Genomic DNA, 25,840 nt, shown 5'->3' with positions numbered 1-25,840 from the left:
CCTGCTGCTGGCCTTGGAGAGGCTCCAGAGCCGCGCTGGTGTGCAGGCACTACCCCTCCCTCCCCGGGCAGGATCTGGCCACGCACCGATCCTGGAAGGTGGCTCATTTCCTCCTAGCTGGAGGTGAAGGGGTGTCAGAGCCAGGGAGCAGCTCCCAGGCAGCAGGTGAGAGGAAGCCTGCAGCCAGGTTGGCAGCGCTAGGGAAGATTTGACACATTCAGCAAGTATGTGGTATTATGTAGGATTGAATAAAATAGCTCCTGCACTACTGTATAGGCCAGGGCCATCTGGTTGCATCAGGACTGGATCTTTGTATGGCGTTAGTCCAGGCAGGCACTTAAGTCAGGTAAGATGTCATTGCGGTGCCATCTCCCCATCACCAGGCAGCCGCAGTACCCCCCTCCCTCGGAGACAGCGGCATCAGCAGAGCCTACCACGCTGCAGAAGAGCTGACTTCCTGCTAACCTAGCAGAAGGAAAAGGATGACCATTTTGAGAGGAATTAGGGAAGCAGAAAAGGAATCACTTGAGAGAGGAAGAGAAAAAAAGGGAGTAGCAGGAATGTTGAAGCCAGCAGAGGAGTGGGACTCCTGGACTGAGTGCACGCTCCCTCCTTTATGCCTGGGCTTAAATATAGCAGAAGGGATCACTCCTGTGAGTCTGAGCAGCTGGGAGAGGTAGGAAGAAGGGAACGGGGCTGAACAGCAGCTCTTGCCTGACTAATGGAAAGGGAAGCTCAGTTATTAACTTGGATGCTAGTTTTTTCGCAGGCTATGAGAAGGGAAGCTCAGGATACACTAATACAATAGACACCAATTAGGGTGACAGCTTCAGGAATTTGTCTCAGTAAAATCTGACAGATCTTTTGAAACTTGTGAAATATCATCTGTCCAGGGGTTGTTGTCCTAAACCTAAAACAACAAATGGGATGTTGTGGATTTCCCTATACAAACACCCATGAACAATGACCTTGCCCCTACCCAGAAAAACCTGTCCTTTAGTTGGGCCAGTTAACAGACACGTCATCCAAGAGGAAACCTTACTCAGCTTTAAAGATAGCCATATATTCACTTTAAAAAGTGGGCTGTAACCTTATAAGAGCATGAGATGCTTACCAGCTCCTCTAGAGGGGTACCAAGAGGAGAAACAGACAATGCAGACCAAGAGAGCAGAGTGAAAAGTGTCTTTACACCCTGAGAGAATTCAGAAGACCATGAACATACAAAACCATAATCTAGTTACAACTTAATTCTGCAAATATTTCTACAGCACGTGCATGGGAGACTGACCTTGGTCTAGTTTTCCCATTATAGAAGGGGCTCATACACCTATTTTGCTGCCAGCAGGTCTCTGATAAATCTCAGCTCTAACACTCTGCTGTGCCTGACTTTTAATGTTCTCCCTCACAAGCAATGTTTTAGCTGCCTTTTAGCCACCAAGATCAAATTCAAAATCCCCTTGAACCTAGTTTGCCAGATGTCTACCCAGGCTTCATCCGGCAGGCCTGCTATTGCCTTTAAAATCTTTCTAATGAGGGTGACACACGGGCATACTTTTAAGCATATTAATCACCACTTAGAAATCATTCTTCACCTGTGTATGCTTCTTCCTCTTATTAGGATAAGGTTCTTCTTTTTCAGAAAGATTGATTCCATTTCTCTAAACCACATCTATTAAAGCAGTGGCTTCTACCACTCAATTTATTCTGACAGAGAGAGGGGAAAATTATACCACATGAGAGTCTAGCAAATTAAAATGGGTGTGTTCTGAAAATTTAAGAGGGAACTAGTTTCTAAAATATTTGCTAATTACATTAATTACATCTTCTTTCTGTACAGGAAGTATCAAGATGATTATATGGGGAGGGAGGAAGAAAGGGTGTTAAGATAGCACATTAACAGACCAATTCCATCATAACTTCTTCCTTTTTGTTCCTGTGAAAGCTCTGCTTCATACAGGTTAAAGCTGCAAAATGAAAAAAGTGAGACTAAAGGAACCTAATGGAGAAAGCACTCAGCTGAAGTCTCCCAGGTCATAGGAGCACATCGAACTATCTGTTTTGCCATGGTATTAGCCTGGAAATGAGTCTAATACCCCTAATGGTAATATAGCCTACACCTTCTCCAGCTGTGGCACTGCCATCTTCTGTATAATATTATTTTTAGTACGGAGAAAGCACTTGTCACTTCTCTACAATTCACGATAAGAAATGGAAACAGTAACATACTGGCTGTTATAATACCATATAGTTCCACATTCAATCAGTAGCTAAAGCTTCTGATGCAAAGTATTCCTCAGTGAGACAGCGTGTCATGCACTGACAACAAAGGACAAAAAATGTACTTTTTTCCCCCTCATTATTAAAGAAATTACTCCCTGCCTTTTTCTATACATAAGTACTTTGCAGAGTAACTTTTTAGGAGAATTCCACCAAAAAACTGAACTAAAAGGATTGCAGATGTTAGAAAAAAGACAAGTAAGGATTAATTTATCAACGTTATAGGGGAATTAATATATAAGGTTTGGACTTTGTTCCAGGTTTCAGAGGCTGAAACTGGGCTGCCTTTTTGTCCTGCTGAAATGACTCTTACAGATAAGACAACACATCTCTGGACAGGAGGCAGAGGCTTGAGCAGGGGCTGTAGCTCAGGTGTGCTTGGCCACTAGTCAAAGGTTGCCCTCACAAGGTAATTGATTTTTAGTCTGTGACTGGGTACCTGCTTGGAATAACACTGACATCTGTCTGTATGACAGTGGTAACACTGTAATACAGTAATAACACAGTAACACTGTGTACACAGTACACTGTTACTGTGTAACACTGTAACACAGTAATAACACTGACATCAGTCTGTATGACTATATGACTGTATGGACAGTCCTTTGTATGGACATAGGCAATTCAATACAGGAAAATAAAAAGCTGATGCTGATTTTTGCAGCTCATTGACACCAAATTAGAATTCTAGCAGAAAAGACTTACAGAGTTGGTCCAGCTCTTCTGAACTGGGACACACTATTTTTCAATAGAAAGGTGCATACCTGCCCTAGCATGAAGGCACAAAGATCAGTCTTGCAGTAACACAAATTTATTTTTTTTTCTCTTGGCTCGTAGGCCTCATGGAAAGGGCAGATTCTAGGAAAGCAGAAGGGAATGAAGGTTGCTGCCTTGGGCTCAGAACAGTGACTGCTGCACAAATGCTTCTAGTGGAAGAATATAGGATCATGGAAATCTAATCCATGCTGTTGCATTTCTGATCTTGTCAGGAGAATATTATAATGTATGGCATCCTTGAACCAGGTCACTGCTGCTGTGTCTTGTGGCTTCTTTCCAGATTCAGATGAGGAAGACTGCTGTCTAAGAGAGGCTGAACTGCAAGGACTTGCCCCTTCTCCTGGATTTGGTCTCGCAGGTATTGAATTTCTGCCTGCTGCATTTCTATGAGCGTTTCACTTTCCTTCTCTGCATTCAACCTCAGGACAGCTGGGCTGGGCGGCAGCTCACTGGAGGGAGCTAGAAGATAAAATCAGAGGGGATACTACTGAGTAACAAAGGTCCATCTCACAGAGTTCTTTGGCATGAACAAGGAAAGGCATCTTTCATGGCTGAACGAGTAGGACTAAATAGTAAGATTCTGCAGTATTTAGCAGCTTCTACAACTGACATTACAATATAACAGGTACCAGCAGGCAGACAAACTGGAATGATATGGAGATGGTAACAGAATTGTTCACCAAGCACAAAAAGGGCTTCTGGCATGAGTGCTGACAATATGGAAAACATACAAGAAGCACTATTCACCTGTGTCTTGAATTGCTTTCTTTTTCTTGAGTAATCTTAGTGTTGACTGGAGGTCATGTACCTGGGTGCGGGCCACCTTTAGTTCTTGCCTCAACTCATTAATTTCCTTAATCAGACTCACATTTTCCTGGAAAAACGATATGCCCTATGAGGAAAAGCACAGGTACTACCTTGCTCAGCAATATATATCTTCATATCATTGGGAAGGACACTGGATAGTATAGAATCAGTATGACAGGCAGAAGATATAGGGCAATCAGTATGGTATACAACAATTCAGATAAGGCCACAGCAGAATTGACACAAAACATGACAGTATTCAAACCATGTTAGCTCAATAAGCTAATACTTCTTTTGCTTTTCTGATTGCAGCTGCACTCTGAGGTATCATTTTCCTCGCCAATTCCACAGGGAAGCCCAGGTCCCTTTCTGAATTGATCCAATTAATTCAGGATTAATGTGAAGAATTCCCATTTCTCCCTCCAGTGTGTATTATTTTGCTTTTCATTTGCCACTATGTGTCTGTTCACTTAAATTACCTGTATCTCCTTGCAGTTCTTCAAAGCCCTCTTCATTAGTTCTGACAGACATCACTTTCCAACAGCACTTCCAAATTATTAAGAAATATATAAAGCATATGGAGATTTGAGATACCTACTGTTAACATGCTGTTATGAGGAAAAGTTGGCTGTGTATTCATCTTTTGTTCTTTTTTTAGTCAGTTTTCAACCCATAAAAGTTCAATCCTCTTAATTTTTTTAGCCTACCACAAAGCATCTTGCTGAAGGAGTTGTGAAAGTACAAGTCAATGCACTTTACCCATTGTTGTGACAGATTCAAAGACTGGAGCAAAAACAGTATGGGCTAATACTAGTGAAGGATGATAAAAATGTTGCCTGTGATTCAGAAATAGAAGCACCATTAACTCAATAGTTCTTTCCTGAATTCAAGAGAAGTGGAATTGTGTATTTGCTTCTTACAAAGACGGTGAAATACCTTATCACATCAACAGCTAGTGCAAATGTTAAATAGCTGCCATCATACTTGAACCAAGAATAGCAACAAATTCAGGTACCTGTGATGGTTTTTAAGAAGTTTTGCAACACAGCACCACTCCAACCCCTGGAACATCATCATAAATGGCAACATTTAAAAAATATAAATGGCCAAAAGGTATGCTTTGGGTACCTCACATAATACCAGCCTCAAGCAATAGGGAACCCACTAAAACAACAGGAGATAAGAACAAGGATTAATGACATTTTCCTTTGAAAAAGCTATCTTCAAACCTAGATTTTTAAAAAAAGATAAGTTTGGTTGATAGAGGTAATTATGTTGCCATAAGAGATTTATGTAAGGCATATGATTCAATTCCTTACAGTATACTTATTAAGTATTGGCACCACACAACTGAAAACTGGTTAGTAACAAAGTACAACGCTTACTGCAATTATTTGTATGTAGATGCACTCAAAGAGTTCAGGTTGGCAGCAATAACTCAAGGACCATGTGCATGGCACGATTCTCAGTACTTCACACTAAGACAAGTACACCAACTGTACTTTAGTTTCGCCCCAGCTGAAAGTCACTGTGTGGAGGAAGATTGTGTGATTTGTTAAGGTCTGAACTTGTTGGGCAAGAACAGTTGGTCTTACAGTGTTGTGCTAGACTCTAAATGTAGCAGGAGCTCATGAGCTCAGGAAGCCTGCTCTGAAACCATAACATTTTGTTGACTCTGACTTGTTTAGTCCAAGTCTTCAAACACAGATGAAATTTGACTGCTATGCATTTATCCCAGAGCTTGATCCTGAAAGGAACATATGAAGAGGGTAACTTCGAAGAATCAGTCAAGGTAATTTGCTTTTGACCAGCTTTCAGGGTTGGGTCATAGCACTTCTCTTTAGGTGTACTTTACTTTAGTAATGAACATCTTCATAAACTCACTGCAAGTGGTTGAATGCTGCTATCCAATGAAGACCTTGCTTTTTTTCTATTAGACAGTATAATGCATAGTACCTTTTATGAGGCAATCTGGGCTACATAGAAATGTCTTGTTTGGTCTGCTGGGTGCTAAAAGGCTGCTGGTTGACACTGATAATATTTTTCTGAAAAGGCAAGCTATCCAGAGAGATTAGTCTTTAATTCAATCTTTGTGTTCTGACAGAAAGCTTGCACTGCAATGCAATGATCATGCAATGGATTAAACGAAATGTTCATGGTAAAGCTCATTGTCACAGGATGTTGTGGCAAAGCACCAATTGTTTCAGAAAGGGGATTGATCAAATGCATGGAGCACGAGGCCATCAGGTACAACTGTATATGATGCCTGGATGCAGTCTACAGCCTAGGAAGTTCCTACAGTGCTGACTGTCAGAGACAGGTAGGACATATTATAGAAAAGATCACCCTATACATGCTTCAGTTCAAGCAGTGTTACTTCAGGATTATTTGGTGTGTCTGTTCTTATATATCCAAGTGACCAAAGAGGCCATTACAAATACAGAAGGCTGGAGGGAAAACTAATAGTCTAACAACAAGAAACTTGCCAATTGGTATGAATAATTAAAATTATCTTGACAGTTCTAATCATCTGTTGCAGCAGTCGCTAGTGGAATGTACCTATGAATAGTCACTCAAAGAGGAATGCACAGCTCTGAAAATGTAAGCACAAGTGAGGAACAATAGAAATACAGAGCTAGAAGGCCGTCAAGTTGTCATTTAGTTTTTCAAAGCAAGTCCTGACAGAAGTTTTTCTAAACTAGTCTTAAAAGCCCCCTGTGAAGGACTGGAAGATCATGATAATTCCTCCTGGCTGTAAAGTCTCATTAATCTACCAGACTTCAGAGAACTGCTTTTTCTTTGAAGAAACCAGGCTGGTTAGAACCTTTGATATCTTCATCTTCCAGATGTTTTATTAATTCAGTTTTAATCACCATTTCATGTTAGGCTTACTGATCCAAGGCATCAAGTGTTATCATTATGAGCACCATCTGTCACCGTATTCCAGCAAAGAAATTCTTCAGGTTATATTCTGAAGCCATCTCCTTTTGTGCCAAAAAGAAACACCTAACTCACAGAAGGAGTAAAAAAAAATTAAAACAGATCCAGGGAAGAATATTGCTGCTGCCTAGACCTGAAGAAGCACTATGAATAAACAGCAAAGAACAGATGACTTAGGAAGGACCGAGGTCTAATGATCCTGAGGAAGTGTAAAAAAGTAACAATGAAGAAAGGGCTAGTGAGGGGAAAAGGAAATGCTGACTGAGCAGAAGGAGATCACGGTAAGAGGAGACTGCAAAAGAGCTGTCCTCCTAGGATGTTTGGTGTGGGGGTTTAGTTCCTCTCACTCCAGCTGAAAACAGATTTGATCTTTAGCTCCAGCAGTCACACGGTTACCTTGCCTTGTAAGGAACACGGATTCTGAGCAAGAGAACTCGGTACGAATAGGCATGTTCATCATGTGTTTCTGAACTTCCTCGAAAAACCTGGATGTGAAAAGCAGAAAGTTCTTCTGAATTCAGACTAGTAGGCATGGGACTATATGGCCAAAGAAAGTGGGGTATTTTTTGTTTTCTTCCTCCAAAATTACTTCCTAAACACTATCACATAGCAAGTACAGCTTGGAACACACACTGGTGCAAATTGACTATGATGGCAATTATAAATAATGTTTGAAATGAAAAACAAGTACATGGATTGCTTAAAAAATATCCAGGCAGCAGAGATTCCCTGTCTCCTTTTACATTAGGGAGCGGGAAAGAAACAAAAGTATTCAGCAATTTCTGACTTCAGAGATCTTGCTCTTTCTGTCCAGAATATTATAGAACTTTAGTAGCTCAATTAACATCATCCTTGAATGGAAGCACTTTAAAAACTTGGAATTTCTGGCAAGGAAGCAAACCAAAACTGTTTCAAAGTCCTAAGAAACCACAGCAGTAAAGCTACCAAAGTCTCTTTTGTGCAGCTGTTTCCTTTTTTCCCTCTCCATACCGCAAGGAAAAGGCTTATTACCTGCACGATGCGCATGTAAGAAGCTTGGTGGATATCCTGATTCTTCACCACCTTCTTTTTTAAAGCTGCCAAATTCCTCTCAAGATACTCTCGCTGTCTCATGTACTCCTGCTGCAAATCTATGTCTACTGCTTCAGGCTCCACCTGAGAGGGCACAGCATGTTGCCTCAGTAACTACACTAGCAGAGAGATTCAGCTGCAAGGAGAAGGCAAAGGCTCTGACTCACCGTGTCTGATTGCTGCACATACTTGCTGTAGAGCTCACGGATCCCATCCTTCATTTTTTTTGAATCCTGAATGAAGCCCACACAATTATGAAGGTCTGTTTTAAATCGTTTGATGAGAGCTTCCATATTTTGCTTCTGCAAGAATGATGTAGGTGCATTGTTATTTGGCTCATCAGAGCACTCTCGTGCAATTTTGTAGAAAGCCTAGTAGAACTGGTGAAACTTCTCATATACTTTACTTCCACTTAATTTAAAAAAAAATTATTTAATTAAAAAACACACTGGGGAAACCAGTACTACGTGTCGAAAAGCAGTGGTAAGTTTTAGCAGTAATAATAATCCAAGACACTTGCATCAGGTAATGTAAGTGCCAGCATCCATAAATGTCATCTGAAAACCAGTGACATTATTATGAATGCTATCCCCCTTTGTCCTTTCCCATACAACCTACATTGCTATATAGAAACAACACGCAAACCATTAATGAGAGAAGGCAAAGGACCAAACACATATCAGAAACATGGACAACTTGATCAGACACATGCACAACTCGATGATTTGACATCAAGAGTGCCTTCTCATTCTCATTTGGTTTCTACCAGGCCCCTCTACCTGCTTCCTCAGTCCTGCACTGCCCACTAAGCTCCTTCACCTTCACTTGCAGTCCCTTTTCCTCTCTCATGTGTGACATATTTGTTGTCAAACACAAGGGGTCCTTGTCTCCTCCATTAATTCCACCCTTCATTTCATCCTACTAATTCCAACATATCATTGTAGGTGGTAGCCTACATGCTGCTCCTATTTAAGCCAAGTGTCCCCAGATTGCAAGCTTGGGCAGGAAAGGGTAGTCAGTTAAGCATTTGACTCACCGCTCTGTTAAACCCAGGAGAATAAGTGTTGATTGAACAAACTGACACATAAATAACTGGATTTTTTTAATATCAACTCTCTAACCTGGTTGCAGGCTTGGAAGCTTTCTGTCTTTGTCCCCACCCACCAGAGACTCTCCTGGACCTTGGACACAGTATCCCTGACCTACCTGCTTGCTTAGAGTAACACTTCTACAGTGTTCTGTCCCCCCAAACTTCATTATGTAGGACCTGCACACTGGTTGTACCCCATACCTTCTGCCTCTCTCTGTGCATCTCGCGATCAGTTGCCTTTAGTTTCTGCTGCAGTTGTGCGATGCTCAGCTTCAGCTGTGTGCTCTCCTTATGGAATCGTTCCAGCTCCCCCTCCATCTGAAAGGAAGCAGGAGGAGGAAATCAGAACTAAACGGAGACATGAAAAAACAACACATAACAGGAAAATCAGAGACTGGAGATACAGACTTGAGGGAGTAGATCCCCCTTCAGGTTAAATTACAACATGAAAAAAGTCAATTTTGGAACAACACTGCCCTCTGTCAGAATATACAGAAAACATAAAAATGGATATTCAACTCCCTTTTGAGTTACAGTTATTCATGTGATGTGATGCCCCTTCATTTCCTTGAGCTGAACTGGAGTTTCACTGTTCCATTTGAATAAAAATGGGAAATTTGAATAAAAAAGGGAAATTAACAGTCAATACTGGAAAGAGTAAGTGCAAAAATAAGGAGAACCTGATACCAAAAGAAACAAATGCATTGAAAAGCGTGGGTACACATGTAGAACACAGGGGGAAAAAGAAATAAGGGTACTACAGCATTTACTGGTATAAGATGGTGACCAGAAGAGAGAGCAGGTCTTCCATCATGCTAGTCTGATGTACATACAAATTGCTCATTAGTCTGCATTTTATTTAAAAGGCTTTTGTTCTGAATAAACAGACTTACGAAAACTAATAGGTCATTGATTAACTATGTCACCATAGTCCTAATTTGGCTGAACTAAAGGTACATCTGTGGAGAGATCACAGTAAGTTTCTCTCATAAATAAGTTGCCTCAATGAATTTGCTGCAAGATAAGTATGAGTACATGGAAATTTTTCATGGAGCAGCTGGTGAACAGTAATTTATCCACATACCTAACCCCTAAACAGAGTTATGTTTGCATAAATCTGCAACTTTTCTGAGAGAAGTTCACTCTCTCTTCCTCCAGATCAGTAAAGGCAGCATCTTGCAAACTCTACAGGGTACGTGGAGGGCAACCACATAAGGATAAGATGTATTTTTAAGCAAAACTCATACACTCAGAGTCTAGAATTAAATACCAAAACAGGAGCTTAAATAACTGTGTTGATTACTGGTAGCACGTGAGAGAAAATTATATAGCAGCTATTGTGCACAAATATCTTTATTAGCTGTAAAGATACTGAATCAGTGCTGTGTATACTTGAAAGAAGTCAAGGAACAAACAGGGTGGAGTCTTCCATGGGACTTGCGGGGTTATCTTTGTATTCAGAGGGCTTAGTAACAGAGGCCAAATGAGCTTGTTACCTCACAGATCTGCTCCTTCCTTGTTTCAATATCATTTTCACGTGACTCTATTTGCTTCTTAAACTCCTCTATTCTGTAATCCAGTACAAACTTGAACTTTTCCAGTTCCTGGTTTTTCTTTTTTAGGTCATATATATTCTTCTCCTGGGAGAAATAGGTACAGAGATATGAATCAGACATAGCATGCTCAAACAGATCCCTAGGACAAGGCACAAATATGGCAGAGGCAAAACCAGCAGTCACGGGTCCAGTGGAAGACTGAACTTCAGTTGCACATCTACACAGATTGAGTGGGAAAGGAGGGGACAAATAATGCAGAGAGCCATGTAGAGGTCCCAGAACAGGGGATGAGAAACTCAACATCCTGAACTTGAGCTCCCCAGGAAAAGCTTAGAACGTAAACTAAAATCTAAAATCCCAAAAGAAAGATGGCAAATTCTTTAAGTTAAAACTGAGTTTCCAGTCATGTGATATTATCACAACATGATACTAGTAAAATAAATTCCTGTATTAAATGAAGGGAGGGTGACTTTGATCTCAGCCAATTGTCTGGTTTCTCACCTTGTCTTGGATAGTGTCAGCTCTCTCTTGAATCTCTGTCTTCAGTGCCAAGATGTCCTTCTCCAGTGACTTAATGATGCTTTGCAGCTTCTGGTGTTCGTCTTTCATTTCATCAATGTCCCTGTTCCGCTCCTTGAGTTCTTTCTGTAGGCTGTTCAACTACAGAGGTACAAATAAGAACTTAACACTCTCCAAAAGCTGTGCACAACTTAGCCATCCTACTCTGTAAGATACCTTGAAGACAGGATATCAAACTAAGATATGATGAAGGAGCATCACATCACTTAAATATCTGTAACTCACAAGGGGGTTCAATATCCATTTTTGCATTTTCTGCATATTCTGACAGAATACTCACTGCACTACAAGGAATCAAGGAATTTGCATCCAGAAGCAAGAAGGGCATGGATATTATACCGAAGCATCAGCCTCAAATAACACTCAACCCATGGAAAATTATTTTAAGGCAATCACTTGTCATACATCTCTACAGATGTAAAAAATAGACTGCAAGGGTGCCTAGTTCATAGCTCTTGGGTACTCTCAAAATCCCCACCTCCATACTAAGATCTGTGAAGCCAAGAAAGTTAGAACCAAGGAATGCTGCTGGTCAAACTGTGAGGACCCACAAAAAAATTCCTGGTATCTGAAAGACTATGGAACTGAAGACAGTACCATGACAATAGAGGGTATAAAGGAAAAGAACCTCTCTGTCTCCACATAGATACTCAAGAAATTGAAAAGAAAAAATGTCCCTCTAACACCATTATGCAAATGTAATATCCAGCCAGTAAAAGAGGTAAAAGGTTTTATGCCTCCTTAAAAATCCCAGTAAATAAAAAAATGATTGCATCGAATGAAGCAGTAGAAGTATTTTTCTAACAAAGCAACGCATTAGATCTTGCAAAAGTGAAAAGGTTCATTTCTTTCCCATGATGGGATGAATAATATTATTATTTATCATTTTAAAAGTATGTAAGATAGAAGAAAATATACTAATAAAACCACACCTCCTCTATCATCTATCTCTAATCATAACAGCAATACAATCAGCACACAGCTTCTTCTTCTGCCCAAATATTCTGCAACATTCAAACTGATATAAGAAAGGTCTACTGTTCTCATATGAAATGCCACATATTTACGGACTAAACTGAAAAGCCATTAATCACATTCAATCCTCGGCTACAGGTCTCCACTTGCAGGTCTGATCCTATCACAGAATAAGACATACCCTCTTATTCATGACTCCTACTTCTCCTTTCAGTTGCAGGTTTGATTCCTTTTCTTCCATGAGGCGTCTCTCATACTTGATTTTGATTTCCAGGATTTCTCGATCTTCGTCTTCTTCAATTTGTTTCTTAATTTCTTCATGTTCTTGAAGCTGTTGCCTCATATACTCCTTTGTCTGCAGTTAAGGAAAGCAAACGTTAGAGAAGACAACAGTAAGAGACTAATAAAGAAGAGGAGAATTCTTTATTTGTAACCGTGTTTCTCCTGGGAGGATCTATATTTAGTGGACTCTTTAATTGCTGCAATTTCATTTAAGGTAACTTAACTTCTTAGGGGATTAACTTTAAAAACTGTTAAGACAAACATAAAAAATTCTTATTAAAAAAATTATTCTTAAGACTTGGATGCTTCAAGTTAGGAACCTAGCCCAAATGCTAACATCAGCAAACTCGTTCTGGCTGCAGAAATTGCAAACATGAGTAATACCCAAGAAGACCTTTTAAAATTGCTGTTTCTGATGCATTAGGACCAATAACTACTCAGGTTTGCATCAGTCTCTGTATGCCTCTCTTCTCACATTCGCTCTTTACATTCTTTCCAAATTGGTATTGCAACATAAGGTTGCAAACAGTAACGCTGATAGAATTTATTGAGTTTAGATATGTAAGTATCAGTTTTCTGGCTGTCCTTTGTCAAGCCAAGTCTTTGACCTCAATGTGCAGGAGTTTTTGAAGTACTCAGGGTATTTCTCTTTGTTCCTCAAATTATACAGGCAGGAACCTTGGGGACTCAAGGATGGAATTCAGCATTTTAGAAATGTTATTTCTCCACTAGAACAAGGAGATTGAATCTTTCTTCAATTATAGTAAATGTATTATCTAACCCACATTAATAAACGGGAGTTCTTGGATCTAGGAGAAAGAGAGGCAAAGCTGAAAATGCCAAAGAATATTGATCTTAGCAGGCTACTTAGGTATGAAGCCCACTAAAGTTGGTAAGTCAGCTGAGTTTTTCCCATTACTATACTACCTGTCAACATATATCCCCAAGGTTACAGGCAGATTAAGATTTGCAGGGAGGGAGCCAACCTCTCCTGTCCTAGGGAACGTTTTATCACAGTTGGAGATAAACTTAGTCAATAATTCAAACTGCAAATCAAGTTTCCTACCTCTTCCAGCAGAATAGATTTCTCATTAAGTTTTTCCTCATAAGATTCTGTTAGCTCCTTCACAGCCCTGATTTTGCTTTCCTCCAAACTGTGCAATTGTTTCTCATATTCTTCCTGCATCCTCTGGGATTTCACTTCCAGCTCCTGGTATTTCTCATTTTCCATTAAAAGCTTCTGATTACTGTCAGATTCTGGTAACAGGAAACATATGGAACAGATAAAACTAATAGAAAAGAGAGGTGTATCCTATCCCTCTATAGTCATCAATGTCTTACTCTCTACTGTCTTTTTGGCAGCTGGTGGCAATAAGTTACACTAGAAGCACTTCATCACTTTCTTCATCAGATATACACGGGTGGATATAGACTCTGTGGCCATACAAAATTTTACATCAGAAAACCATCTCTTGAATTTCCTGCTCTTCTTTTTACTTACCACATCACTAATAATGTCTGTTCCAAAGCTGTTATTCACCTTTCTCATTTGTGTCTCTGAATATTCTGCTATATCCCTGCTTGCTGCATCGGGACAGAATCTTGTTTGTTCCAGCTTGAACAAGTCTAAAACCTACAGCAAAATCTCCTACTTTGCCATCACAATAAATTAATAACAGCTAATTCAGGCATTCCCTTGACAGAGCTGTATAAGCACAAGTGTTACAGAGTATGTGTAGGCAATGGAATCATTTATGGGTGGACTTGCTTTTTGGTACTAATTTGCAGTATTTCTGTTTTGTCTTGATAACAGATCTGGCATCCAGGTATTTCCATGTTGTGTGCATTGTGCATTAGCCTCCTTGCTGAACTGTATGCCTTCACTTTTTTTGCACAATGAGCGATAAAATAAATGAAGAAATTACTAATGTCAGAACGCAAATATCTAAGATACAGTGCCCATGCGCATTTTCTCATCATGGTCACGTGCGTGGTGCAGTTTAGACAAACATTTGGTCTTCAATATCTGTCACTTGTTATAGTCTAACCTAGCTGTTGCATCTCCCTGGCCTGTTTATCCTTCAGCTCAGACAGTTGAAACTGGAGGTGTTGCTCCTGTTTTTCTTTCTCTGCCTGTAAAATCTGGGGAAAAAAAAACAAAACAAAAAATTTTAATTTGAAACTAGGCAAAGCAGTGTCCAAATTGTTTGTGCTCTTGCCCTTGGTGGGGAACACATACATAACAGAATTTACGTTTGAAGTGTCTCACCAAAATTCAGATGCCATGCGTCACTAAGCAGAGTTTTCCCAGAGATTAGTTAGCTAGGGGAAAGCAGAAAATGGACAGGCTACTGCATAATCCTAATCTAACAAGAAAAGTTTGTGAACTACAAAAGCCTCCACTTCTTTGTGTGTGCCTGCTTGAGGAGAATTTGCAATTCCACAAATTGTTGTCCAGATATTAAAGTTCAAGCTGCTTCCTGTCTCACTTGAAGCAAACTTGAGGTCCTTAAATACTGACACTTCCAGACAATGAGAGAAACCTAAGCAAAAGTGAATTTTGAATGCCATTTGCTTGGAATGTCCGACTACCACTACAAATGACTTCATCTTCTAAAAAAGCACAAAGAACTGGAACAAGAAAATGGGTGAGAAATTTCTCAGAAAAGTTGGGAATTGTACCATAGGTACAATTTTTTCACTTTCTTCTCATAACAACTGTATGGGTCTTGCATAAGTAGAAATACTCCATTTGCCTGTTGGACACAACAAATAATAAAGTTACTGAGTAACTTGGCAAGCTTTCATACTGGAATCCTTTATGTGGAGTCAAACTGAAATACTGCTTGAAGGGACTATGTATAACTCATCAAAATATGCAGTAACAAATTACCAGGACAGGATAATAGTCATCCAAAATCTCAAAAAGAACATGAGACTTACAGAACTGAATCAAGTAATATGTAATATCTCACTTCAAGCCATCTTACTGCCGGAGAAATTGCTACTGGATCACTTGCCTTCTTACCCTAAAAAGGGTCCAGAAATATAGCAAATTACAGGTCAGAAATTTGGTGTGTGCACCAGACAGATGGACAGAATAGAATTAACAGACATAGATAAATAGGACAGTGGGCCTTTCAGGGAAGTCCTGCTTCATGACCACAGAGAAATCAATAAACACATGAACAGAAGAAATCCAGGGAATATATTTTACTTCTGTTTTCAAAAAGCATACAAGACATCTCAGCAGATGTTCTTAAAAAAGCTAAATGGCCAGGGCATAAAGAAGGCAGCGTTAAGAAAAATAAGTGTTGAATCCTGCATCAGTTGCAACCTTATATGTGACGGAGCTTTTAAGCCATGGCCCCATTTCTGCTGAAGGGTGATATAGCTTACCGGTCCTTGGTCTCAGGCAGCATTTATTGCTGAAACTGTTTTTATGTGAAGATATTTAATAGGCTACCTAGGAGAACTCTTGCATCCGGTTGTACTTACAAGATAGTTGACTCAAAAGTAGCTTCATTCTTTACAAATATGAAGAAAATCTTTAATGAAAAGTAATGTGTCATTTTTCAGATGCATTATGGCATTCATAGACATATAATGCAAGCGTGAATTCCACTCTTCAGTGAAAGATTTCTTGGTATTTGGTTCTGCAATGTGAATCATACCTGGTGTTTGGCTTTAAGGGAGTCTATTTCCTGAGTGAAATTCTTTTCCAATTCCTTTATTTTTTCATTACAGTACATGTCCTTGAGACATAGCTGGTAATCCTTTTCTGTCTGCAGCTCTTTCACGCGAATCTGCAGGTCTAGCATTGCCTGACTCTGTTACAACATGGATGAGAGGACAGTTTTAACAGAGAGATTATTTATTATTAGCAACAGCTTGTTAAGGATGTTTTATTTACATTGTGAAAGACAGCCTTTGCAGAGAATTTTCAGACAGACAGACCAAGAGTAAGTTCCAGAAGTAAGGTTCCTTTGTTATCTTACAAGATGATTTATAGAAATGCAGCTTTCTCCACACTCACTGTTCATACAATGCCGTTTGTATATTAGCAGGTAGTTGCAGCTACTTGCCGCAAACTATTTTTATGACAAAAGCCACACAAGCCCTCTTAAACAGAAGGCAATATAGGAAGAGCTAGTCACAAACATCATGCAAATGTAATTCATAAGCTGGTGTCCCGGTTTGGCCTGGACTGGCCACTAAATATTTGTTAAACATAAATGAATATTTAGTGGCTAGTCCAGCCCAAACCATGACAGCTGTGCACTAGGAATCCTATGGTACATGTTCACAAGTTGCTCCTCCTACCTTCTCTTCTATATCTGATCTCATGATCAGCACTTCCTCAGCATACTCAGCTTCCTTTTCCCACTTCATGATCCCAACTCCTTTATCATATACTTTCCATATAAATACAGAGCCATCCTCTGAGGCAGTCAGCAGAAATAGGTCATCATTTGTTATGGACATCTTGGAAGGAAGGAACAACAAAATAGTAGTAGAGACAAGGAAGAATGGTGACACAGTTTGGTTTTATACCAAATTTTTCTCCCCACCACATACTCCCTGTCATTTCTACCACAGAAAGTCAACAGGGGAAATACTACATAACCCCACTACCAACATTTTGATTATGTCCTCTGCTCCTGCTCCACCCTGCTCCAGACAACAGGGGAATGGAAAAAAAAGAAGAACATGGGAAGACACTGGATCTTCTTCTCTTCTCAAAGCTGTAGGAAGATTTTTAAAAACCTGGAACAGAAAAGACCATCTAGACAGTTATAGCACAGACGGGAAATTTATATAACAATTCCAAAAGTCTCTAGCTTTTTTCTTTGAGAAGTTGTTTGAGCAACAGATGGCTAAACGTTTTCTTTTGAATCTGAAAATAAGCCCATCAAGAACTATCTAGTGCTAACTGCTGTCACCTCCTCCAGACCTCCTGTGACTGTGTGGCCTGGCATAGAGTACCTGGGAGCTGACACAGCTTGCGAGCGAGGTGAAAGTAGAGCTGTAATAACTGAAGTTCATAGCCTAGTGCTGGACTGTGCAGCTCTAAGTCAAGGTGCTGTATTTGACAGTAATACTTAAAATGCCAAAAGTACGAACATTTTTAATAAGACATGTGGCTTCCTGGAGAAAGTGCACTGACATGTTCCATGGTTGCAGGCTCTACTCATCATATCCCCACCTTTCAGATGCTGCTCATTAACCATTTAGAAATACAGTCTGGTTAGTAGACCAGCACTGCAATCTCCTCTGCTCTCTACCCTGGCAGCAAATTGCTTGATACATTTATCTCATTCCTCCTTCTATTCTCACCAGAGGTTTTCACGCCTGCATAACTTTATCTTCGACTTTCCAGAAAGAGCTATACCAAAGTTCTCCGTCAAGCATATGCCACATTATGTATCCTGGTGTAAGCCACTTTTTAGCCAACATCTATTTCTGGAGACAGGACTTCTATGAATGGTCTAATATTCATTCTCCACGTGCAGACTCAACCTTAGTTTTAACATATTATGCTATGAAACGGGAAGGAGAATGAGCGCTAAAGGAGACGCGCACAGGGAAAATAAAGTATTCTATGTTACCTTTGTAACAGCACCTGCATGGGCCTGATACTCATTGAAATCCTTTGTCAAAGGTAATGGGTATTTCATAGCTCGAATTGTCCCCAGGGATGTACCAACAAATACCATGTGCCCGGAATGAGAAACAGCTACTGCAGTATAAACAACACCAAAAGCAGACACCTCATGCTGGATCTGAAAAAAAAATAAAATCAAATCACCATACAAAAAGCTCACATTACATTAAGTTTCCCGATACTATTCAATTACTTGTTGCATGTGCAATAGTCGTACCTCTGCCTGCAGCAAATCATACAGTTAAAAGAATCTACATGGCTATAGGAATAAAGCTATGAACAGCAATTAGTATTAAGCTTTATAGATATGCACTCTTAAAACTTCAAGCCAAGTTCCACAAGTTGATAACTTCTGAAAGATGCAGTAGCTACCACATACAATTTACTACTTTTCTGGACAAAAAAAAATAAAAATACATGTAGCCTACAGTGTTAGATGCATTACACTTGTATTTCAGCAAAACAGTTGATACAATATTGCCAAATTAGTTTGTTAGCTGGATTAGAAGATTTCTAGGTAAATTGAAGTAAAGTTATAGAAATACAAAACTACAACAAAATCTCAGGTTTCATGATAAGGGGCATAAGTGTCAGTAAATATCGCAGTTATCAAAACTAGACTGATTCCTACTTATCAAACAGATGATAAGGAAACCAAAGCACTAGTACCCTCCCCAGAGAACTTAGCAAAATCCCAGAGTGCTTGTTAGCTCACCGAAGATTCCGATATTTCTTTGATAGTTTGGTCAGATCCAACAGCAAAGATGATTTTGGCATCAGGAGACAGGGCAATGCTGCTGTAGATGCAGGACTTGAGCACACACTCTAACTCCCTTTTACCTGTCAACAAGTTCCACTCATACACAGCACCATGTGTATCACAAGAGAAAAATTTAGCATCATCTGTGCTCCATTTAACTGCATGAATCTGGCAAAAGCAAAATACATCAAGCCACCCGATTTGTAAATTACAGACATACAGCATGGAGTCATTTTACTGGTAAATCCACGACAACTTTGGAATCATATTTCTAAGCTTTACTTAAAAACCCCTAGATGTTTCTTAACTAATTCCATTTTAGCACTAAATAAAATAATCAGTAAGAATTACTTTATGAACACACTGTCAGGAAAAAGCTCATTTCAATAATGAGAAGTACTTTTTATTTTTATAATTTATTATTGGGGTATTTTTCCTAGTTCAGCTACCTGCCAATCGTTCACCTTCATTTTAACGACAGACTCTTTAGATGGATCTAGTGCATGCATACACTGATTTCTGACCAAAAAGACCTGACTTTTATATTTCTATTTTTAATTTTTGGGCCCATTTCTTATTCAAAATTGTACTTTACCTTTTCAAAAAGCATCTTATCAACTAGTTCATACTTTAATAAGTTCTATCGTATAGGATTTGTTTACTAACCTTCCCACTATGTCCTTTCAGATTATTAATATTCTCAAAGGTGATGCTGGAATAAATTTGAATCACATTTCCATTAACTGCAGCAAAAAGATGGCCTCTGTTACTGAATGAGCACTACAAAAAGAACACAAACACCCATTACCGTAGATGTAGTGGATAAAAGAATTCATGCATTGAATTCCGATGACATCGTTTAATATCAGAATGTTACACAAAAAGAAAACTCTGTGACATAATTAGTCTCTTACTGCTTTCTTAATTGGTGCTTTCCCCTGTAAAATTCAGTCCTTGAGTATTTCTGAGCAAACTACCCCTTCTGCGGCTTCCTAGGTCCACAGTTATGCATCACTTTCCAGGCTCATTTTCCAATAGTCAGAATCCTTTTCTCTATCATTTGATATCCTAAATCCCACTAGAGTCTATTGGAGACGTTTCTATCTTCTGTCTTGTCTTCACCACTCTGCTCCCTATGACTCCCCCAATTTTAGTTTTGCATCACTCCTTACCTCTCTACACTTTCTCACAGCAAACTCCTTGAAAACATGCATGTCCTCAAACAGTAGACTTATAAATCGTAGTTTGTCAGAAAACCCAACCAAACAGAAAAGGCCAGTGGGATGAAGTGATACAGCGTATGCTTCCTCCCGATATTCCTTATATAGCTCCAAAGTGCTGAAAGAGAAAACCATTGCGCAGTATGGAACAGTATAAACTCCCTATGCACACTTGGCAGGACATGATCTGGCCCGGCAAGGACACCTGCAGCTACAATCTGACTCTGCTTTGTATTTGAGGAAATGTGTTGTCATTCAGTTAAGTAACGATCACACAGATGTTACAAAGGCAAATCTGAACTTTCTGGTTCACAGAGAAGGTGTGGAAGGTGCAAGAGCAAATCCTTGTTTTACTAATATAATGGAGAAGGTAAATGAACCACTGACTGCAAACCTACTCAAACATCTCTTCTGAGATTTGTTTTCCTCCCCCTCTCCCTCCATAGAACCTTGAAAGCTGGAGTCATTTTGCTTAAGAACTATGGCTATGGAGCAGGAGATGGGACAACAGTATCTTAAGGCAAGGCTGAATGAAATGTTCCTGAAGATTCTTTTTTTTCCAAAACACATTAGAAGTCTGACACAAGAAATGGCTTAATAGAAAAGACTTTGGATTCTTTTGGCACTTGTTTTAAAGGCACTGCACGCTTCCCAAATCATGTCACTAGGACCATTTACACCCCACACCACACAAGAATTTTACCAGAACAACACTCTCATTCATATGAGATTACTGCTGTTGTCTGCCAAATTCAACATACAAAAAAAATAAGAGGTAATAACAAACACAAACAACCCTTTACTTCATTTTGTAATTCCAGATGCGGACAGATCTATCCAGGGAACAAGTAGCAAGAATGGGTTTCCAAAAACAGATGTCCAGACCAGTGATCGAAGCAGAATGCAATGGGAAATTCAGATAAGTGAAATAAGCTGTCTTCTCCTGAGAAGCAATGAGAACATAAAAAAAAAAAATCACAAATATTTCACTGTCGGCAGTAAGTCAGGTAAGAAATCTCACAGCTCTTTGCATACAGTAATCAAAAAGATTTGAGGGAACCACTTAATCCTTTCACTGTACCGGTCTGAACATAACAATGTTAAAAAAATAACAATATTAGAATTAGTTTTAACTTTGTAATTAATAATCAAGAAAAGTGATGCAGGGAAAATGTAGGCTCCATAGTTCTCGTACACTAATGAAAGCAGAACATAATTGTAGCTGTCCAAAGAAATGAAAGTTAGATAATTAAATAAAGCTGGATTGCAATAATTCAGTTAAGACCCTCTGGTCAGACAGATATTTAAAAATAATCAAGCACTGAGTAATAAGAAACTTAACCAGGTTGTTTAACTAGTACATGCTGAAAGTGAAGCACCAATAAAATTTTAGGCTGCATGCAGAAAAAGGGCCCATAACTGCAAAACCTCTTTTTGTAAAGATCTTTCTGTACACCTGTACACAGGTTAGGTATTTAACTCCATGAAAGTCTATTTCATGAAAATACATTTATCGCTTGTCTTTGTATTATTTAATTCCTTCAGAGTAGGGAATGTTTTTCATTATGTTTGTCCTTCACAAAGAGGTTTCACTTCTAACTAGGACTTCAACAACTATTTTAGAGTAACATCAGATTCCCATGGCTGTTCCAGCTTTATCGTCGCATTAAAATTTCTGCATATTACAGCAGAGCATAAATTACTACAGTTATGCTAAAAATCCTTCCCTTAAAGCCTTAGTTAAGTGGTTTGACAGTGACATGCACCCTTAAATGGTTTTAACAGCATCTTCTATCATTCTGCTGAATAACATTAGGTATTCATATGGAGGAATGCTTGAGCAAAGGGCTACTGAAATCCAGCTCTAAGAAGAGCATTTGGAGCCCTTCATATCATGAGCTTTAAGGGTTCAGACACTATTTGATGGATTTTATGAGAACCCATCATAGCAAACTGAATAGAAAGCGACACTGAATAGCCTGTGCCATGACAATACATCCCTTACTGGACATGATGGCCGTGGAATGTGAGAAGATTACACTTACCTTCATAAAATCTCTAGAGAGCATAGTAAACATGTAAAGCTGATTTTTATTTGTGTTAACAACCATCATTTCCTCAGAGGGGCTGAAGCATATACATATAATGTCCTGTCTGCTTGACTTTTTTGGCTCACTGCTGAACAGGTCCTGAGGAATCTGCACAAGAAATGCATCCCATGGGATATTCCAGGTCTCCATGTTTTAGTAGTATGCATGCACACACACAAACTTTTACTGTAATGCTACTCTAATAAGCATATGCATAACATCAGGAAGATAACTCAGATATTTAATAGTACATAACTACTGCAAGGCAGGGAACAGAGGACAAGATAACACAACTGTATCTATAGCATTACAGCTGAAAAAAAGTATCAGAGGACATTTCAGCACTAATCGTAAGTACTGCATTAAACAAAAATGAAAATGGTAGCAGAAAAACATTGAGGAAAAAAACCTAGCAAGCGTCAGAATGAAAACTGCCTGAAAATCATGGTCTCGGAATTCTTTGCACTGTATTGTTCAGGTTGATAACAGTCTTATTACAGGGTCTCATGCATAGGGAAGATCTGACCTTTTAGGCCCAGAGTATGAAGGCTTGACCAGGTCATCAGAGTTTAATGGTCTTACCCAGAGATTGCAGTAATTCAATTCATACAGCTCGCTATAGAACAGTTAGAAATCTTACTAGATTACTTAAGAGCGCACAAGTTGTATGACAGCTACAATAAATATCTGAGGTGAAAAAAGCTTTACCTTGGAAAAACCAGGCAGCCTAGTTCTTCAGAATTGATGTAGACTACTTCTTAGCTCCAAAAGTCTCCATAAATAAAAGTTTCTTAAAGGTTTCTTGAAGTTTAGTGGCCTCAAAGCACATTTTACATGTGGGAATGTGCAAAGCTACCTTGCAAAAGGACATTTGTCACTGACTTTCAGTGTGACCTCTGGCAACTCCCTTCCTTTTGACATCACCAGGACAGTTAGCTAATGCTCACAATATAATTTAGAGATATGCTAAAAATTATTATTAATAACTTAATCGGAAATGCACACACCCTCCTCTCCCCCCCAAACAGGCCTCTGTTGCATAATTGCTTGGAAAAGCTTTTTTCTCCCTACCCAGATTTCTTGACTCTCCTTGTAGACTTCCTTTTCCTTGGTCTTCTCAAACAGAAGAACAACTCCTGGGCTACATGAACATGCAAAGCCTTTGGAATAAGCTGCAACTGCTGATATTTGAGGCAAAGAATCCTGTTGTGAACCATTATGTTCAGAGGCCAGTCCATAATAAACATCAGAAAAACTGCAAGCAGGAAATGCATAAAGACATGCTTATCAGCAGCAATTAAAATATTACAACCCATTCATAAACTGGACAAGAAGGAAATAAGTGAATGGCCTGCAAGCAATCTGCATGGACAAGCATGAAACTATTAGTAATAGTATTTGATAGATTTACCTTTCATATTCTTTTGTTGCTGCATCTTCTTCTAGTTCCCTGGGTAATTTTTTGTATTCTACAGTTGTCTCCCACTGTAGCTCCCCAGTTTCAAACAAGATAACTTTGCCTGTGTCAGTGCCACATATAATTTCCTCCTTGGACAGCCAGGCATGACACAAGTAGTTTTGTGGATCTCCCTTTTGTAAATTCGTCTGCTTCAAAGTTCCTTCACTATACTGAAACAGTTTAAAAAAGCCATTTCCAGTGATACAAACCTGTGCATTGTCTTCAGGACTAAAGCTCACCTATGGAACAAAAGAGAGAGAAATTATTTTACACAACTATGTTCACAAATAAGCAAATATTATACCTTTTCTGAAGACTTCCCATACCAGATAATGGAAAACAAACACAGGAAGAAGGTTCTTCGAAACATACAGGAATAGAGAAGAGACTAAGAAATAACCATCATAACTACATATTGCAGTTTTCCCTTTCTAAATTGTGTATATCAATTTTACATGATGCTACAAATACATTAACTCTATTAAGCTCCGGCGCTATCTGAATCACAATGCAATACCAAAGAAAAAGTTGCCTCTGCCCTTCAGGATTAAATGACAAAAGTAAGGCCAAAATACCTCTTTACTGCTCATTAGCAAGTTTTTTTTCTAGTAGCAATCTTCCTAAAAAGTGCAACCATTCACTCTTAAAGGCCAGCAATAAATTCTGCATTTCTGTATTTCAGGCAAACCTTGCCCAATATGCATATTAATTCACATAATTAAGTGTTTATTGGTGAACACAGTGGAATAGCCATCTCAATACCAAACATGAAGGACAGCAGAGGACGTTAGACCTCATTTTTCACGCTTAATGGGACTTTAGACAGCAGCTGTCTTTACAGTCACTCTCCCCTCTTTAGGAATTGCGCCCTAACATCAGCAGTTCACCCAACCTCTGCTTGTAGCTGTACCCCAGAAAAAATGGCAGGTCCAACCAACCCAGGTACTGGAAGCCTCTTACCTCCCTGCAAGAAAGATACTAAAAAAGGGCACCCAAAGCAGGACACAGGAATTGCCTGAGTGACATCAGCCTGCTCTTAGCCACGCTTCCTGGGCCATTCCTCTGATCTGCACATGGAACAGACTGCAGGGAGGAAAAGGGCACGCACATGCCCAGAGCTTCCAAGATGCATGTTATGCCTAATGAGCACAGCCAATATATTTTATGACTGTTTCTGCAGGGACACAAGGGACACATTGCACGCTCACTGGCCAGTTGTACTACCCCATACCCTAGATCTCATGTGACATAAGGGATACAGACATGAGAATGTCCGTTATGGGTCAAAGCAAAAACTTATTTAGCCCAGTGTCCTATGGCTGAGGAAAGCCAACAGTGGACGCCAAGAAAGGCCACAGAAACTATATAAAATCTACAGTGTGGAGCCCTCCCCTCCCTCTCTTGTCCTGGAGAGAAGCCACGTGGCCACAGGAAAACATACTGTGCACATTTCCTGCCAACTGAACCTAGGTGCTAGTTGCTGAACTAAAGTTGGATCCTTTTATCCACCTTTTTGAAATAGTGCAATAGGCTCCCACAGAACCGGTCAACTGTGAATCAAAACGTTAAAAATAAGCCGCGGAGACGCTGCCCCAGCTCAGTTTTGGAGGGAGGTGTGTGCACCCCTGTACCCTGGCAAGGATGCGGGCAGCCGAACGGGCCCGGGGCTGGTGGCATAGCGGACTCGGAGCCTGTGAGGGCGGCGGCCGTTACCTGGCAGACGCTGCTGCCCAGGGCCTCGACGCGAACCGCCGCCACCAGCCGTTGCTTCTCCCAAAGCCAGTAGGTGAGGTGGCCCTCGGGGGGGGGCGTGATGGCCGCCAGGTGCCGGCAGTCAGGAGAGAAGGCCAGGGACACCACCTCCCGCGCCGGCAGCTCGGCGGCGGCCAGCGTCCTCCGCCGCCGCGCCGGTACCCCCGACAGCTCGTAGACCGCCAGGACCGGCTGATCCGCCACCGTCTCTGAGACCGCCAGGTACCGCCGGTTGGGGCTGACGGCCAGCGCCTGCACGCCCCGGCTCTTCTCGGTGCCTGCGGGGAGGAGAGGGGTGAGGGCGGGCCGGGGCCGGGACCGGGATCGGGGCCGTGGTCGGGTCCGGTCCCACCTGGGATGAACTTGTGCCATTTCTGCTCGAGGTGGAGCTGGAGGCAGCCCGTTCCCGCCGCGTGTAGCACGACCTGGTCCTCCAAGAAGCAGACGCCGCCGGCGACCCGCGGCCGGCAGCCGAAAACGGCCACGGGCTGCGCCGCCACCGCCGACATGACGCCGCCGCCGTTGCCGTGGCAACCGCGG

The 25,840-nt window shown here is 40.4% G+C and overlaps 1 protein-coding gene across 1 annotated transcript; it reads right to left on the bottom strand.

Moving 5' to 3' along the window:
- Window positions 1-3,074: 3,074 nt before the first annotated feature.
- CFAP57 (cilia and flagella associated protein 57) lies at window positions 3,075-25,809 on the bottom strand. The gene is made up of 22 exons (XM_074151275.1): window positions 25,653-25,809; window positions 25,262-25,578; window positions 23,502-23,787; window positions 23,161-23,369; window positions 22,045-22,197; window positions 20,803-20,942; window positions 19,952-20,117; window positions 19,446-19,559; window positions 18,735-18,947; window positions 17,964-18,137; window positions 16,678-16,839; window positions 16,029-16,184; window positions 14,403-14,496; window positions 13,421-13,611; window positions 12,254-12,427; window positions 11,020-11,178; window positions 10,459-10,602; window positions 9,164-9,280; window positions 8,040-8,174; window positions 7,813-7,956; window positions 3,802-3,928; window positions 3,075-3,513 (listed from the first exon to the last, which is right to left on the bottom strand). The coding sequence occupies exons 1-22, from the start codon at window positions 25,807-25,809 to the stop codon at window positions 3,302-3,304; spliced, it is 3,744 nt and encodes a 1,247-aa protein (XP_074007376.1). The 3' UTR covers window positions 3,075-3,301.
- Window positions 25,810-25,840: the final 31 nt, after the last annotated feature.

The sequence above is a fragment of the Numenius arquata genome, chromosome 8, assembly GCF_964106895.1.
Source record: "Numenius arquata chromosome 8, bNumArq3.hap1.1, whole genome shotgun sequence".
NCBI lineage: Eukaryota > Metazoa > Chordata > Aves > Charadriiformes > Scolopacidae > Numenius > Numenius arquata.
This window is presented reverse-complemented; position numbering and strand designations above follow the sequence as displayed.